Genomic DNA, 16,151 nt, shown 5'->3' with positions numbered 1-16,151 from the left:
TATGAAGGTTTTTAACAATAAGTCCTTAGGAAATAATAAATGAAACATATTTTTTTTACCTCAATAAAATAAGTGCCAATTTTTAAATAGTTTGTTCAAAATGATTCCCATTTTCTTGTAAACATTAATAAAGTGTTTGATGAAATTCACATCTTACTTTTATTAAAGTTTTTTTAATTACATCCCAACATGCTCTTCCAATTTTATTTTTCAACTCTTGTATGTTAGCACGAATTTCTTTATAAATTATGGATTTTAAATGAACTCACAAAAAAAAGTGCAGTGGTGTAAGATCTGCAGATCTTGCCAGCCACTCAACCGTTCCTTTTCTACCTATCCAATGCCCAGGAAACATTTGGTCCAACCATTGTTGAACTGGAAGTGAACAGTGAGCAGGAACTCCATCTTGCTGAAATGAAGCATGTCTTCTTCATTAAGTAACATGTCTCCATTGTCATCTAACTGAATTTCTAAGGCATGGACTATTAGTGGGTGAATAACTTCATCCAGCAACTGCAAATACTTTTCACCTGCCAAATTCCCATCGATAAATGCTGGACTGATTATGTTATCACCATAAATCCCAGCCCATACGTTTTTTTTTTCAGGATGCTGCGTGTTTCCAACATTGAAAACATGAGTATTTACATTGCTCAAGTGTCGGCAGTTATGTTTATTAATAGAGCCATTTAGAAAGAAGGTGAATTCATCAGAAAAACAAATATTTTTTGTTAACATTGGATTGGCATCTATTAATTGAATCATTTCTTCACAGAATTCAATCCTTCTATCAGCATCATCCTTGTTCATTTCTTGATGCAGTTGAATTTTATATGGAAAGAATTTATTCAATTTTAATGTAGTGAAAACAGAACAATAAGAAACCCCAATTTCACAGGATATTTTACAAATTGAGCTCTGAGGATTTGCTACTGCATTTCCCAAGAATTCAGCCAAAGTTAATCTGCCTAAAACCTTTTGTCCTGCACGTCTCATACTCATGACAGATCCAGTTTCTTGGAAATTTTTTACAAGTTTTACAATGTAAGAGTGTGAAACACTTTTATTTGGATGCTGTTCATTAAATGCTTGGACAGTTCTTCTAGCACATTTATTTTGTTTCCTATGTGTAAAAATTAGTTCAGTCCTTTCTTCCAGATAGTAAGTCATTTTAATGAAACAGATTTACTAAAAAAAAATGAAAGGCCAAATGGTTGAACAATATCACAAACCAAATGCCAAATCTCAATAATTGGCCAACAAATCTCAATAATTGGCAGAAAATTATAAACTGTTGTAACAAGGTAATCAATTTTTTATCATGTTGCCAGCAAAGAAGTAAGTATCTTATTATTGGTTTTCATTTAAGATTTTTAGTTTGGGGTAGGTGTAACGTAGAGGGTGGGTTCCATCCCTTGGAAAATAATTTTAAAAAGGTTCCTGCTGAGAATGGTATACATGTCTGCAAACAAATACACTGGGACTGATAACCGTTGAATAATAAATGTGGTAATTTTTCAAATGATCATCCGGTATAAATTTTGAACAGAACTGGATTGTAAATACCAACCTTTTCAACTTGGTGGTTTTGCAGTGATCAGTGTGTCAGCATAGTAGTATTTTAAAAATAAATGGATTTGAATTATGATAACACATATTTTCTCTTTTATGTGTATTTTTTCGCTTTAGTGGGGTATTTTTGTAATTCTATCCAGGGTTTAACCGGGAAAGGTCTGTGTCATTTAACCTTACTATTTCTTTGTTTTAAAAATATAAATAATAGTTGTGGTTTTAATTTATTTATGCTGTTTAATATTTGCCAGATAGTAATTTTGTTATTTTAAGTTAGATTTTTACTATTGTTATTTCATTATGGTGCATGCGTGCATGAGGAAATGTGTTTGTGTGTGTGGTGGTGGAGCATATTGTTGTCCCATGTTCTTCGTGTTAGTATTATTAGAGTAATTTATTTATTATAATTACATTGATTCTGAGCACTAATAATGACTTCATTATGCATAAAAAAAAGATTGTTATGTCAGTATATCATGAGATGATCAGTCTTTTTTTTGTTCTATATTCATTTTTTTTTTTTTTCAATTTTTAAAATTCAATTTGATATCTTAACCACTTTCAGACCATGTATAAAATTCTTTGTCTATTGTCAACATTTATTTTTTTACTTTATCTTCCTCATTTGTTTTTGTTTTTACAGAGCATTAGGACCAATACAATCATGTGAGGTATTACTTGAACCCATGGTCCAGTTATACGATTGGGAAATTGCAACTGAAGAAGATTATGAAAATACTCATAAACTTAGAAAACGGATAAAAATTTATCATCGTAGCTTTCTACTTCACTTAATAGTACGTTTTGGATTGCGTGTGTTTCTGGAAAATTTTACTAGGCCTCTTGTTGAGGCGGTTGGTGGTTATTATGATTTTGATAATCAGTCAAGTGTTGTAAAGTCTACTACACATCATATTATGTAAGTTTATTTACTCACTTATTGAATTTATTTTACTTGAATTTATTTATGATTGTTGCAAACTTGTAAAATTTTGCTAGGTAATAAAATGAACGTTTACTTGAAATCATTATCAGATTCTATTTTTTCTTTCCATGTTAATCTATTTCTTGGCAGTCATTTCATCATATATCTGCACTGTAACTTTCCTCTACTATATGCAATAACGAAGGTAAATCAAGTATAAACAGGATTTTTGTTCCTGAGTGTCTACGGTTTATAGGACTGGACTCATGCTTTTAGTATGTTTGGGTGGGGTCGTTAGGAGTGGGGAGAGCCAGCCATTCCATACTTCTAACCAATTTGTCAGTAACGCTCATGATGTTGGAGCAACAGGTGCACCCCTCCACTACACAATGCGTAATTATAAAATTTCTTTTGCTTGTGAAGGAATTCAAGTGACAGAAATTTTACGAAGATTGACTGCACAGTTTGGGGACCAAAGATTGCCAAGGACTCATATGTTTGCCTGGCATAAAGAGTTCAAGGAAGGATGAGAATAAGTGGAAAATCAGGAACACAATCGCCATCCTCGGACGAGCATTACAGATGAAAACATTCACTTGTTTTGAGACATTCTTGAATTGAAGATGATCGATGAGTGAGAGAAACTGAAATTGCAGAACAGGTCGGAATAAGTTATGGGAACTGTCAAGCGGTCATCACAAACGACCTACAGTTCTGTAAAGTGTGTGCCAGATGGGTTCCTCGCCTTTTGATCGCAGATCAGAAGTTGAGATATTTGGAGGTCTGTCAGAGGCTTACAGCAAGGTTTGCGAAAGAAGGTGCATTTTTGAGTTGGATTGTCATTTACGACGAAACATGGGTCCACCACTAAACTCCCCAGTCGAAACAAGCCAGTATGGAGTGGTGGAGGAAAGGGGAGGCAGCCCCTGTGAAAGCCAAGACTCGACTGTCAGCTGGCAAGGTTCTTTCAACCATTTTTTTCAACTGGTGAGGCATTCTGCTCATTGATTTTTTTTAATGAACGACGTACAATCAGTGCTGTTTACCACTGACCTGTTAAATGAGAAGAGGGCTGCATATCATCACAAAAGATGAGATCAACCGATTCAAGAGGCCATCCTCCTCCACGACAACACCAGGCCCTATACTGCAGTTCTAACAGTCTTAAAACTAGAAGAAATGCACGACTCAACTTGATCATCCTCCCTAAAGCCCAAACCTATCGCCCTGTGATTTTCACCTGTTTGGGCTGCTTAAAGCAGCTCTAGGAGGGCAATGATTTGATGATGAAGAGGGCATGGAGGGATTCGTGTGCAATTGGCCCTTTATGCAACCAGCTTCATTCTATGATGTTGCAATAAAAAACCTTCCTTCTCGCTGGGAAAAAATGTATTTATAAAGCAGGAAACTATGTAGAAAAAAAATATGTTTGCCTTTTATTTTTCAATAAATAAATTTAAAAAAAAATAAAATCCCGTTTATATTTGATTTATTGTTTATATTTGATAATCATTGTATATAGCTTTCCTCTTTTTAATCATCCATTTTCTTCAAAGTGTCCAAAAGCCAGTCGTTATTATTTTTTCTGCAATACTTTTTTCAACTTTTTCTGCCTTCTCACTTTCTTATTTTAATTTCTTTTCAATTCTTTATAGCCTTTAATAAATGTTATCATATAGTTATATTTTTTTTTTGTCTTCAGTCATTTGACTGGTTAGATGCAGCTCTCCAAGATTTCCTATCTAGTGCTAGTCGTTTCATTTCAGTATACCCTCTACATCCTACATCCCTAACAATTTGTTTTACATATTCCAAACGTGGCCTGGCTACACAATTTTTCCCTTCTACCTGTCCTTCCAGTATTAAAGCGAATATTCCAGGGTGTCTTAGTATGTGGCCTATAAGTCTGTCTCTTCTTTTAACTATATTTTTAAAAATGCTTCTTTCTTCATCTGTTTGTCGTAATACCTCTTCATTTGTCACTTTATCCACCCATCTGATTTTTAACATTCTCCTATAGCACCACATTTCAAAAGCTTCTAATCTTTTCTTCTCAGATACTCCGATTGTCCAAGTTTCACTTCCATATAAAGCGACACTCCAAACATACACTTTCAAAAATCTTTTCCTGACATTTAAATTAATTTTTGATGTAAACAAATTATATTTCTTACTGAAGGCTCATTTCGCTTGTGCTATTTGGCATTTTATATCGCTCCTGCTTCGTCCATCTTTAGTAATTCTACTTCCCAAATAACAAAATTCTTCTACCTCCATAATCTTTTCTCCTCCTACTTTCACATTAAGTGGTCCATCTTTGTTATTTCTACTACATTTCATTACTTTTGTTTTGTTCTTGTTTATTTTCATGCGATAGTTCTTGCGTAGGTCTTCATCTGTGCCGTTCATTGTTTCTTCTAAATCCTTTTTACTCTTGGCTAGAATTACTATATCATCAGCAAATCGTAGCATCTTTATCTTTTCACCTTGTACTGTTACTCCGAATCTAAATTGTTCTTTAACATCATTAATATGTTACTTGTATTATGAGTTTGTTTTTCATCTGTTCAGATGTGTGGCATTTATATTTTTGACTAGCTACTTGTTTAAACCCACTCAACTTTATCAACATGCAATCTTCTCAGCACAGCTATCATAATGCACTTTTAGTGTGGCTTGCTGAAAGCATTCGAAATGTGTTTTTTTCATCTAATTGTACTAGAAACATTTTTATCCTCTATATCACTATTCTTTTACTATTATCAAATATGGAAATCTGATATTTATTAACCTTCTAATCGGTACAGTTTGGTGCTATGTTAAGAGTTTGCTTACATCATGTCCTGTTCTCTTTTCCTATTTGTAAATGTAAATGTCTCTTTGCTCAACTGATATGCAAGTCCAAAAAGTACAGAACAGTACAAGGGCAATTACAGGGTTGTATCTTTGTACAAGGGAAACAGGTAGCTAGTTATTTTCTTAATATTTTCCAGTAGCAATTTTTTTAATTATTGCTGTAGTTATGTATTTGACTTGTTTCTTTAATTATCAAATTATGTAATTAAACCAGAGAAAATATTTTTAAAATTTGAAATTTTTAAATTTTATAAAGGCTAACAAATTAGTGATGAACTTACTAATCAAAAACTGTTCTTGGTAGAAAAGGAATTACATTTGTAGCCTAACCATGAGGACTTTCTGTTTGTTATATCACACATCTGCAAAATGTATTTCTCAATTGTTTACAACACATACATACACACAGCCATACAGTTTAAATTTCTGAAACATGTATGTGCGTGCGCATATGCATGCACACACATGAAAAATTAAGCTAAATTTAAGTCAAATTTAAATTAAGTCTAAAATTAAGTCAAATTTCTTAATCACACATTTTATTATTTGGGTCATTCCACATCAAATCAATAAAAATAAATGCACTTTGCAGATTCATGTCCAGTAATTCAAATAAATTTTATAGTTTTGGCTCTACCCATGAAGTGATGTAAAAAAAATTTTTTTCAGATTTTTCAGTCCCTCAGTTTTTGTGCAGGACCCCGCAAAAAAGTAAAAAATTGCAAAAAGCAAGGTTTGGGTAATTACAAAAGAATAAATTTCTCAGCACCTATAAGAGATAGAGAGGTGTTACTTTAAAGATTTTGGAATGGGTTTTCATATATGTCACTTGGCAAGGATTTTTTATATGAATCGTTCTAGGTCACCAAAACATTTTTGACCTTGAATATATTCAAACATATATTTTTCTAAAATTGAAAAAATATATTTCTTGCTTCCTTATGTGTTGTACATGTGGTAAATTTCACAATTGGGTTGCAATGGGAACATGTTAAAAAAGATTTTGTAATAATTAGGTACAGCAGAATGTTCCAATTGTTCTCTTTATGTGGCAATTGCTGATTGAAATTCAATCAATGAAAACCCCCTTCCTTTCCAGTCTTTCAGACTGGGTCACTTAATGAGGCAGAAGAGTAGCATGTCTTGACATGCACTTCTAGTGCCAGCAAAAAATGTACATATTTTATTCTGTTGAGACAAGACAAGTAAAGTGATATTCAGTGTGGATCATCTCTTGGAACAGAAGGTTCAGTGGTGTACTCCCCAAGAGGATTGATCATATCTATAAAGTAATGCAAAAAATATTTTTTTTTAATTTTGTTTCAATCACTCTTTGTTAACTGAGATTGCCTTCTCTACAGGTTTAGAGTTTTATGACTAATTCATCACAGCCTTGGACTAGAAACAGTGACCAGCATAGAACCATCAACTTCTACAGCTTTAAGTAAAATGTACTGTTGTAATCCATTTGAAAAGTCAAATCATAATTCCTGTAAGAAAATCTTGAGAATTGTAAGCAAGAACTTGGTGCAGACATTTACTTTTCTGAAACAAGGTTACAAAATTTGTGATGCTTGCCGCAAACAGTTAGATGCATCTGCTAAAAATAATGCTGAAGAATTTACTTGTGATGAAGAATTTCAACAATTAGATCCTTTGTGTTCCCCAGAAAAAGATGAAGCTGTAAATGCGCGGAACAAAAGTTTGATTGTTTTAAATGTATCACCTATTCAGAAAAAATGACTGTGTGAGAGAATACCCTTAGGAAAAGCTTAAGAAAGCAGCAGTAGTATTCAAAAGCAAAATACTGAACATGGATTCAGATTGAGGAAGCTTTCAAGTTTAACTGCATTGAAAACATCACCTACAAACAGTGGATACAAATTTAAAAAAGTACACCTCTCGAGACATTAGTAAAACCTGCTGAAGAATTCATTGGTATACTTTTTGAAAGACTTGCAAAACTTCTTCAACACTCATTTCTTGCTAGTCAACAGTCTAGTTATCTCAGTCATCTTAAGCAATCTCTGAAAGAATGTGAATATCTTGTAATCTGCAATTTCGCTGAGAACTACTCATTCATTCTCCAGGATGCAGCCCAAGGTTTTCACTGGAACAATACACCGGCTCAGTTAACCCCTTTACAGTCTATTTCCAAGATCCAACAACAAAAACATTGATGCTTACATCTCTTGTCATAATTTCTGATTGTTTCACACATGACACAGTATCAGTGTACCTTTTTCAGAAATATTTAATTGATTTCATGCAATCTCATTTTATCACAAAACCAAACCTGATATATTGCTACAGTGATGGTACTGCCTCTCAGAACAAAAGCAGACTCAATTTTCTCAAGCTCTGTTACCATGAATGAATCAGACTTTGGGATCAAAGCAGAGTGGTGTTTTTTGCCATATCTTATGCCAAAAGTGCATGTGTGGTGTGGTGAGGTTAAAAGACATGCAGCTAGAGCAAGTCTTCAAATGACCTACAGTGACCAGATTATGACTCCACGACAGTTGTATTACTGGGCAGATGGACACATGAGTCAATAAATTTCCATTACAGTACAATTGAACAGCATAAAGGAGAAGTTGCCGGTTGCCCCTGAGTGGTTAAAAAAGGTCCAAAAAAAGAGGCATTCATCAGAAACTTCACTCTTTTGTTCCACTGAACAATCATCAGGTACAAGTGAGGATGTTTTGATTTTCTAACAACTCAACAGTAGCAAGCACAGCAAATATTGAGGATGAACTTGAATTCACAGAAATGGCTGGGTTCTAGAATTGCAGATATGATGGAAACTGGTGGTTGGGGTGTGTTCTAGACTTGAAAGAGGAAAATCAAACAGTGAAGGTAAAGTTCTTACATCCACATGGACCTTCACCTTCCTTCCATTACCCCAGACTTTCTGCATGTTCTTAATGTACACAGGAGTGATGATGTTATTTCAAAAGTAGGATAAATCCAACTGGAAGTTTATAACCTCTCAAAGCAAGAAGTGGACAGTGCTAACCAGAAGTTGTAAAAATAAGTGTACACTGTGTAATTCTTCTGTAAATATCATTGGAAGCTATACAAATTGCAGTTATGTGGTGAGTACATACAAGTTCATTATTTTATTTCACCATGATCACATTGCATTCCCATTATGAAATGTTTACCACATGTGAAATGTTTACACATTAGAAAGCAAAAAATATATTTTTTTCAAATTTAAAAAATACACTTCTTGGTATATTCAAGATTAAATAAATGTTTTGGTTACCTTGAACTCTATTAATGTCACAAAATCTTGCTAACTGATATATCACATGAAAGCCGATTTCAAGAGCTTTAAGATGACACCAGATTGAGCTCTCTAGCTCTTATAGGAGCTGAGAAAATTACCTGAACCTTACTGTTTGCAATTTTTTCACTTTTTTACGAGGTCCTACACAAAAAACTGAGCGATTGAAAAATCTGAAAAAAATAATTTTTTGCAGTAGTTTATAGATATGATCAAGCCTGTGAATTTTTTTGAAATTTGTGATGGTCAAGTTGTGAGGCTTGTTGATTTGACTTGGAATGACCTCTTTTAAAAATATTTTTAAAAGAAAAAAATGTTTATTTATAAATTTGTTTGATAAAAATTATATATTCAAAGTTCTCAACTGTAATTATGTGCAGTATTACTAAATATATATTGTAGTTAAATAAAATGTATTTTACTATTTCACAAAATTGCTGTTTTTTTAGTTTTTTTTTCATACTGTTATGAAGTTAAAATTTAAAGGAATGTTTATTAGATATTGTATACTAGATATGTAAAAATATTGTTACTGTTCTAACAATATTTTAACTAACAATATTTTAAATTACAAGCATAATTATGAAAATATTTATACCAAAAAACAACCTAAGATATAATTTATACAATTAGTCAAATTACAATGTAATTTGTTTTCCATATATATTGAAAAGGAAGTAATTAACTGAAATTTAGACCAGTGAAAGTAAATATATTAATTTTTATAATAATTTATAATTAAAACATTTTTTAATATCTTAAACTTTTATGTCTGTCTGTAATTTTCTGTAATGCAGGCAACAGGCCCACATCTGAAATGAACTCATTTTATTTTCATCTTTCTTTCTTCCTTCTATCCATGACTGTTCTTTGAAGTGCTCTGTTTCATACAAAGATCTTTGACATTCTGCCCTTAAGTTTATTGAACTATTGAACTTCTCTTGTGATTGCCTCTTCATTTTTTGTAAACTTCTTTTGGTGTTGCAGATTCTTTTATGTCACGTTTATTACATATATGCATTAATTAAGCCTTCTGAGTATCTAAATATTCTGTATTATTTTCATGTATATCTGTTTCAGTCTTGCCTTTACTCTTTTTCCTTCTTTACCAATAATCATATGTTTTACTTTATTCTTGTTGCTCTGTACCTTTGTCTATATTAATTACAAGTTCTATACTAGCAAGCTAACAGTTATTTATTAAATTAATTACTTAGTAATTTGTTGTGGTAAACAGGTATATCCTACTCTGATGAGCATTCTCATTGTTCTCCTGGTTTAATAATAGCCTGCAAATGTGAATGTGAGCAATTATAAAATTAATACAAAGGTGAGAAATCTGTTATTTGAAAAAAATAAAAAAGGAATGCAGATAATACTTATTGTAATTAGCATGTAATTTATATATTTATTCAATTAAATTTTATTTCATGGGAGTATGAATACTGTTGTATTGTTTATAGCTGTGGAGACACTGAAGAAGCTGTAGAATGTGATGAAGTGTCATATCCTGGGAACACTTTATCACCACTCGATGAAGATTCTTCTGTAGAGTCAGAAAGGGTTGTTATAGAATCAACAAAAACTAAACCTGAAAAAGATGAAAAAGATTGTACTGATGATGTTGAACCAGGTAAATAATCTAATGGAGAAAAACGTGCTTACTTTCTAATATTCATTGAAAATTTGACTAAATTATTAGTGGAGCTGATTCACCAAGATATAAACAAAATTTATACATTTCAACTACTTATTGGGTATATTTGATCTTATAGTTATTTTACCATTTCTTTTATGAATTATTCTCTTTGGACTATGCCTTTTTAGTTTTCACAATTCTTAAAAAACAGTGAAGTGATAATTGTGCAATTTTTAATTTTTATGGGAGTGTGAGAGCTTTGTTCTTACTGCATCTAAGTTAAGTTAGATGAAAATGTCTTAACTTACAAAGTGACAGATTATGGGAAATATTTTTATGCAAGGTAAATTATTTTCTTAAAGCGTTTTATTTATAAATAAATTTCAGTTTAATTATTGGCTTTATTATTAACCAACTTAAAGAAAATGGAGTTCAACAGTATTTGTGTATTAAAACTTTACCTTTGATAAAATATATTAATTTTTGATGATTCTGTATAAAGGAAGTTCCACTGATACTTAAAAAAAAAATTATTTGGGATAATATCTGTCATAGAATTTTAAATGAAACTTTATTTGGTCATATTTACAAATTGAACATTTATTTGTTTGTTTACTTTTATTATTGATTAGTTTTATAAGATTGTTATAGTAAAATGGCATAGATATAACCTGATATCTGATTTTCAAAATATTTTCATTCAAGACTTCAAAAACATTTACTGAAAAACTTCAAGTAAAAGAATATTATATATTTTTGCATTTTGAAGTAGTAGTTAATGCCATTATATCATACATGCTACTCTATTTCAACTGTTGGATTTTTAAAAAAGAATGATGAGAAATACTGAATGGTAATCAAAGTAATTGTAAATACAAAGTATACCCAGAAAATAAGTTCTGTTTCTAAATAAATCACTGTAGATCTAAATCACTGTAGATCATAATTCTACGCATGAGTGCTGAGTCTCCTGATATGTTAGTAAGGGATTGATGCAATGCTTATTCAGTTGTCTAGTCTTTGTTAGTGTCTGTTTATAATGTTTAAGAAAACCAAGACGCTTATCGCAGTTGAAATTTGCCCTGTGATCAAGGAATTGGTTAAATTCACCATCAAATTTGTGATGATTATGCAGAAAAGTTTGAGTGATTTCATGGTATAGGTGCAGTTATTAAATAAAGATGTGATAACAATCACGATGATGAACAGAGCTGGCAACCATCTTTGATTATTATCAATGATTTGATGTGTGCAATTGATGTCAAGATAATAAAGAACAGCCAGTTCACCATTATATTTCTTTCCATGCATTTTCCAGAAATTTCATCTTTGCTTCTACGTGAAATTGTGTCTCAAAAATTGACTTACTGAAAATTACACTTGCCTATACGCTGCCATCACAATGCAATCAATATCTCCTATCTGGCTGAGAACAGTCAACCTCTCCTGTATTGCCCAGACTTTGCCACGGTGCCCCAATGACTATCGCCTTAAAACCATCCTTGCTGGCCAGTAGTTACACTACCATGAGTAGGTCAAATAAATTGTTAATATGTGGCTTACTTTGCAGGTGACATCATTCTATGATGAAGGGATACAATATGAAGGTATCCCTTCATCATAGAAGCAATCATAGAATCATAAATAGAGTAAGATATGTACTTCAAATGGTTATAAAAATTTTATATGAATGTCTGATTGATCTTTTTTAACTCTTTTGTTACTACTTTGATACCCATTTTCAACTTTGAGCTGAAATAATTTTGTTTACGAACGCCAGATTCTATTATCTGCTTGGATCCCTATTTGAGTTATTTTAAAGAAATTCATGTCATATGTGATATAATTTAATTTTTTAAGACATATTTATGTGATTTTGAATATTATTCAGTCTTGAATATTTGAATATTATTTGTCTATTTACTACCCAGGTACCCACATGATAATGAGAGACTTTAGAATTCTAATGAGAGATAAATACAATAAATCATAAGGAAGTACAGTAATTTTAAACACTTCTTTATTGTGAATAGATCCAATATATTTTTCAGATAAGACTTAAAAATTATTTGTCAGATGACAACAGACACTTTTTACAAATTGTTAGTGTAGATGAATGTTCATACAAGTGTTTTACATTGAAAACATGATTTAAGAATGTTTCTTTTCTACATGTGAGAGGCTGCATAATAAATATTACAACTGATGACGATTTTCTGTCCAGTTTTGTCACATTTGGGTGATTCAAAAGTAGAGGGAGTTGTAGTAATGTTTTAAGTGTTGTTGGTATGGTCACAGGTCTAAGTTCTGTGATCTGCCAGTTATTTATGCCTACTGGTTTGAGGAGGGACAAAAGTGCGAGGATTGTCTCAAAAAGGCTGATCCTCCATTGTGTATAAATTGTAAAAAGTTTCCCAGAAGCAAATTGATAAACAAGCATTATACTACCGCCAGGGGCATCCAAGAAAAATACTTGTCCAGAATTAGACTCTATGCTGTCCAAAACCTGCTGGTAGACAATACTTCATCTGTTAAAGAAGCTTCACCCACAGTTTTAGTTAAGATACAAACATCATAATTATTCCCTCTTAAATATTCTTGTTTCTCTAAAACCCTTGTAGATCTTTCAGGCAGGCAAATCATACTCTAGCAAGCTCTTTCCACCTAAAGTCAGCACAGCAATTTCAATCTACAACAAGACCTATTAGACACCACATCCGTTGCTAGATTGGTGCAGTATTGTAATTGCTGACCTATCGGTTGTTTTACGTCCTTTGAAAGGTTGTCTTTGTACTTTTCCCAAAGAGAGGATGTGTCAGAATGATGGCAAAATACTAAACATCATTAATCTTAAAGAACAACACAAAGAAGCCTCTTTTACTGTCTTCGAGCAGGCCAGAGCTTTGCATGCAAATTGGAATGTAGTTTGAAGTGGAATGAATCCACCATTTTTAGGTAAGAATACGACGTTGGGCCTATGATGTGATGAAGAAGAAGAAGAAGATGAAGGTGGTAACACTCAATGTTGTTTTGAGTGGATAGCTTATACTCTGCCTAAAGCAAAATCATTCTTAATTGCTGGTCAACCTTCAACATCGTATCTATGCTTATGTCTAACAAATATTTTGTTCGACATAATTTGTTCAAAATTGTTGTCTTTGGAGGATCAGTAACCTTTTCAGTCAAGTTATTTGCAGAGAAGTAAACTCGTTGACCATTTTCGAGATGAATGTTAAGATGAGTAACAATAAGATATCTTTTGTGAATTGGGAAGGCCAAGATTCTTCAGACTGCCTCAGAACTGCTGATATATCGACCACTTTTATAAATGTTTATCTAATCTTTATTTTCCTGAGAAAAGGCTGCTTGCCTGGTCGTCACCTTTCAAGATGCATTTACAAACTTGATGAACTTTATGGAACTGGTTATTTCTACATTTATATGTCAAGTTTTCATCCCTTACATACCACTAATACTTTCTATCTGCCCATTCGAATTCAAAAAGATACAATTTCCAATTAAAGTCTGCATTTCTTTAATCATGATTCTATTGCAATTGAAGCATGTAAGCTCATATTCAGCAGTAAATTTTATAATATTTTACAAACCACTGAAAACACATTTGATTATACGGAACTTACACAAATAATGAACAGTGAATAAAAACTTAAAACAAAGAAATGCTTGATGCAATTTTCATAAACAATTTCGTATTTCCTTATGTACATTACTTGGGGAACTGACTACTAAGTATGCTACATTGTATGTTTTACTAAGTATGTTGTGCTACTAAGTATGTTTTATATTGTTTTTTTTTTTTTTACAAATCTAATTAAAAGTAATTAATCTATAAATTTTGCAATACTACAAAATAACAACAGGTTGTACAGGATATAACTAGTATAACCAATGATTTGTAAAATATTTGTTACCAAATTCATTAAAAATTATGCAGTTTACTGCATTTTTTCTGCTTATTTTTAGAGGTGTTTGTTTTGGACACTGAAGAAAGTCCAGCTGAAAAAGAATCAGGATCAAAAAAATTAAAAAATCTTCTTCTGGATCAACTTGCTTTAGATGATCAGTCAGATGATGCATTAGATGAACATACTTCAGCTACTACTGTTCGTTCACCTATAATTAATATACCATGTGATGGCGAAGAACACTGGAAAAGACGTAAAAGTGAAGATTCATTTTCTTCATCAATTCAATATGATGATAAATTTGGCAAACCGGCTTTTGAAAATGCAAAGGTAATTATTAAATTTAGTTTTGCATAAATATTAAGAATGCATTGTTTTAATCTGTAGTTAACAAGTAGTTGTTATTTTCTAATTGGGAATTACCATCAATATCAACTTAAAATGTGAATTTCATTTTGAAGAGCATTATAGAAGATTAAAGGTCTACCATCCAAGTCAAGTCTAACCCTTTCCAAGTAAGTTACCTACCGTAAGTAATTTTGGAGTGTTTTTTCTTCAATCTTTTATGTAATTTTAAAATTAATATGACATGAAAATAGTATACTTACATAAATTAGAAATTAGTTAACCTAATTTTTTTCACCTCTCCCTTCTCAGTCACCAAATAGCATAGACATAGAGACTGCTCCTAGGAACCTTACTAATTCATTATTAGTTACCATTTTATTATTAAAATTAGATTTAAAAGTTGCTATGTTCAAGTGTAAAATAGGTTAGAAGACGATAGAGATGAATGAAATGAAGGTTACATTACATTAATAAATCTTAAATTTTTTTTGATGTTTAATGCTGTTTGAAATCTAGTATAGATCAGCTTTCTTCGGCAGGTTTTACAAAACCATGATATTCAAAATTAGTTTTGTAATTCGGCCTTTGGATCTAAGCTCATATTAACAGTAACAACAAAAAAGGTTTCAATTCTGGTTACATCATTTCATGAGTTCCAGGTACATCCAGGACATAGACAGGTTTTTAATTTTTTTTTAAAATTATTTCTAAAGCAAACATACTACTTTCCACAGCTATCAAGCTAATTACTAATCTTTAAAAAAAATTAAAGAGGTATAGTCTTGTTCGGCTCTCTTACTAGTTTCTGGTAGCCAGAAAGTAATGATTATGGAATATTTATTAATCAGCACTTATGTTTGGGTACTGAACCAAACCACTAGACTGTGTTTTTCTATTGCAACTACCCTAAACCTAGCTAGATTGAAATTTGGCTCACTTTTATTAGAAGAATCTGATTCATTAATATTTTCAAGAGATAGAAACAACTAGCAGGGTCATAGATTCCATTTTACCATCATTGACAATCTCAGACAGATAGAAATTGTTCAAAATAATCATGGATTGTTTATCATACAAAGCCCATTAAAGCTATTGATGAGATTAATGATTTTTTACCGGTGATTATCAAGGGCCTCCTGAATTGTTCTTCATCATACACATTAATTCTGTTATTTCTAAACCTTTCACACCATTTTTGGACATTTCTTTCATTCATTACATTATCACCATACACAGCAACCAACTGCCTATGAATTTCAGCTGGCTATCATTTTGATGATTTAAAAAACGTATGACTCCATGTATTTCACAGTCAGCAGCAACATTGATTTCTCTATTCATTGTGTAATGTAATAACTCACACATAATCAAAGATACTATAATGCGACAACCTACAAACAATACAATGTATACATTACCATTGTGGCCATGAAAGAGACAGGTTCGCCAACCTTAGGGAGAGAAATTTCCCAGCAGTTTTGCTTTAGAGATATCCCTCGTAATATCTTTAACACTTAAGTAGGCTCACTCAGGAACAACATACCCAATTAATGTATCTCTTTTTAAACTTAAAGGATATTGCTATTTAAGAAT

At 31.9% G+C, this 16,151-nt stretch overlaps 1 protein-coding gene across 1 annotated transcript in view; it reads left to right on the top strand.

Moving 5' to 3' along the window:
* Positions 1-16,151, top strand: part of Wdr81 (WD repeat domain 81) — a 91,128-nt gene that overhangs the window by 36,162 nt on the left and 38,815 nt on the right. Inside the window, exons 15-17 of the mRNA XM_075374748.1 lie at positions 2,216-2,491; positions 10,109-10,278; positions 14,269-14,540. Coding sequence (XP_075230863.1) covers positions 2,216-2,491; positions 10,109-10,278; positions 14,269-14,540 — 718 coding nt within the window. The remainder of the gene's footprint in view (positions 1-2,215; positions 2,492-10,108; positions 10,279-14,268; positions 14,541-16,151) is intronic.

The sequence above is a fragment of the Lycorma delicatula genome, chromosome 9 (assembly GCF_047948215.1).
Source record: "Lycorma delicatula isolate Av1 chromosome 9, ASM4794821v1, whole genome shotgun sequence".
NCBI lineage: Eukaryota > Metazoa > Arthropoda > Insecta > Hemiptera > Fulgoridae > Lycorma > Lycorma delicatula.
This window is presented reverse-complemented; position numbering and strand designations above follow the sequence as displayed.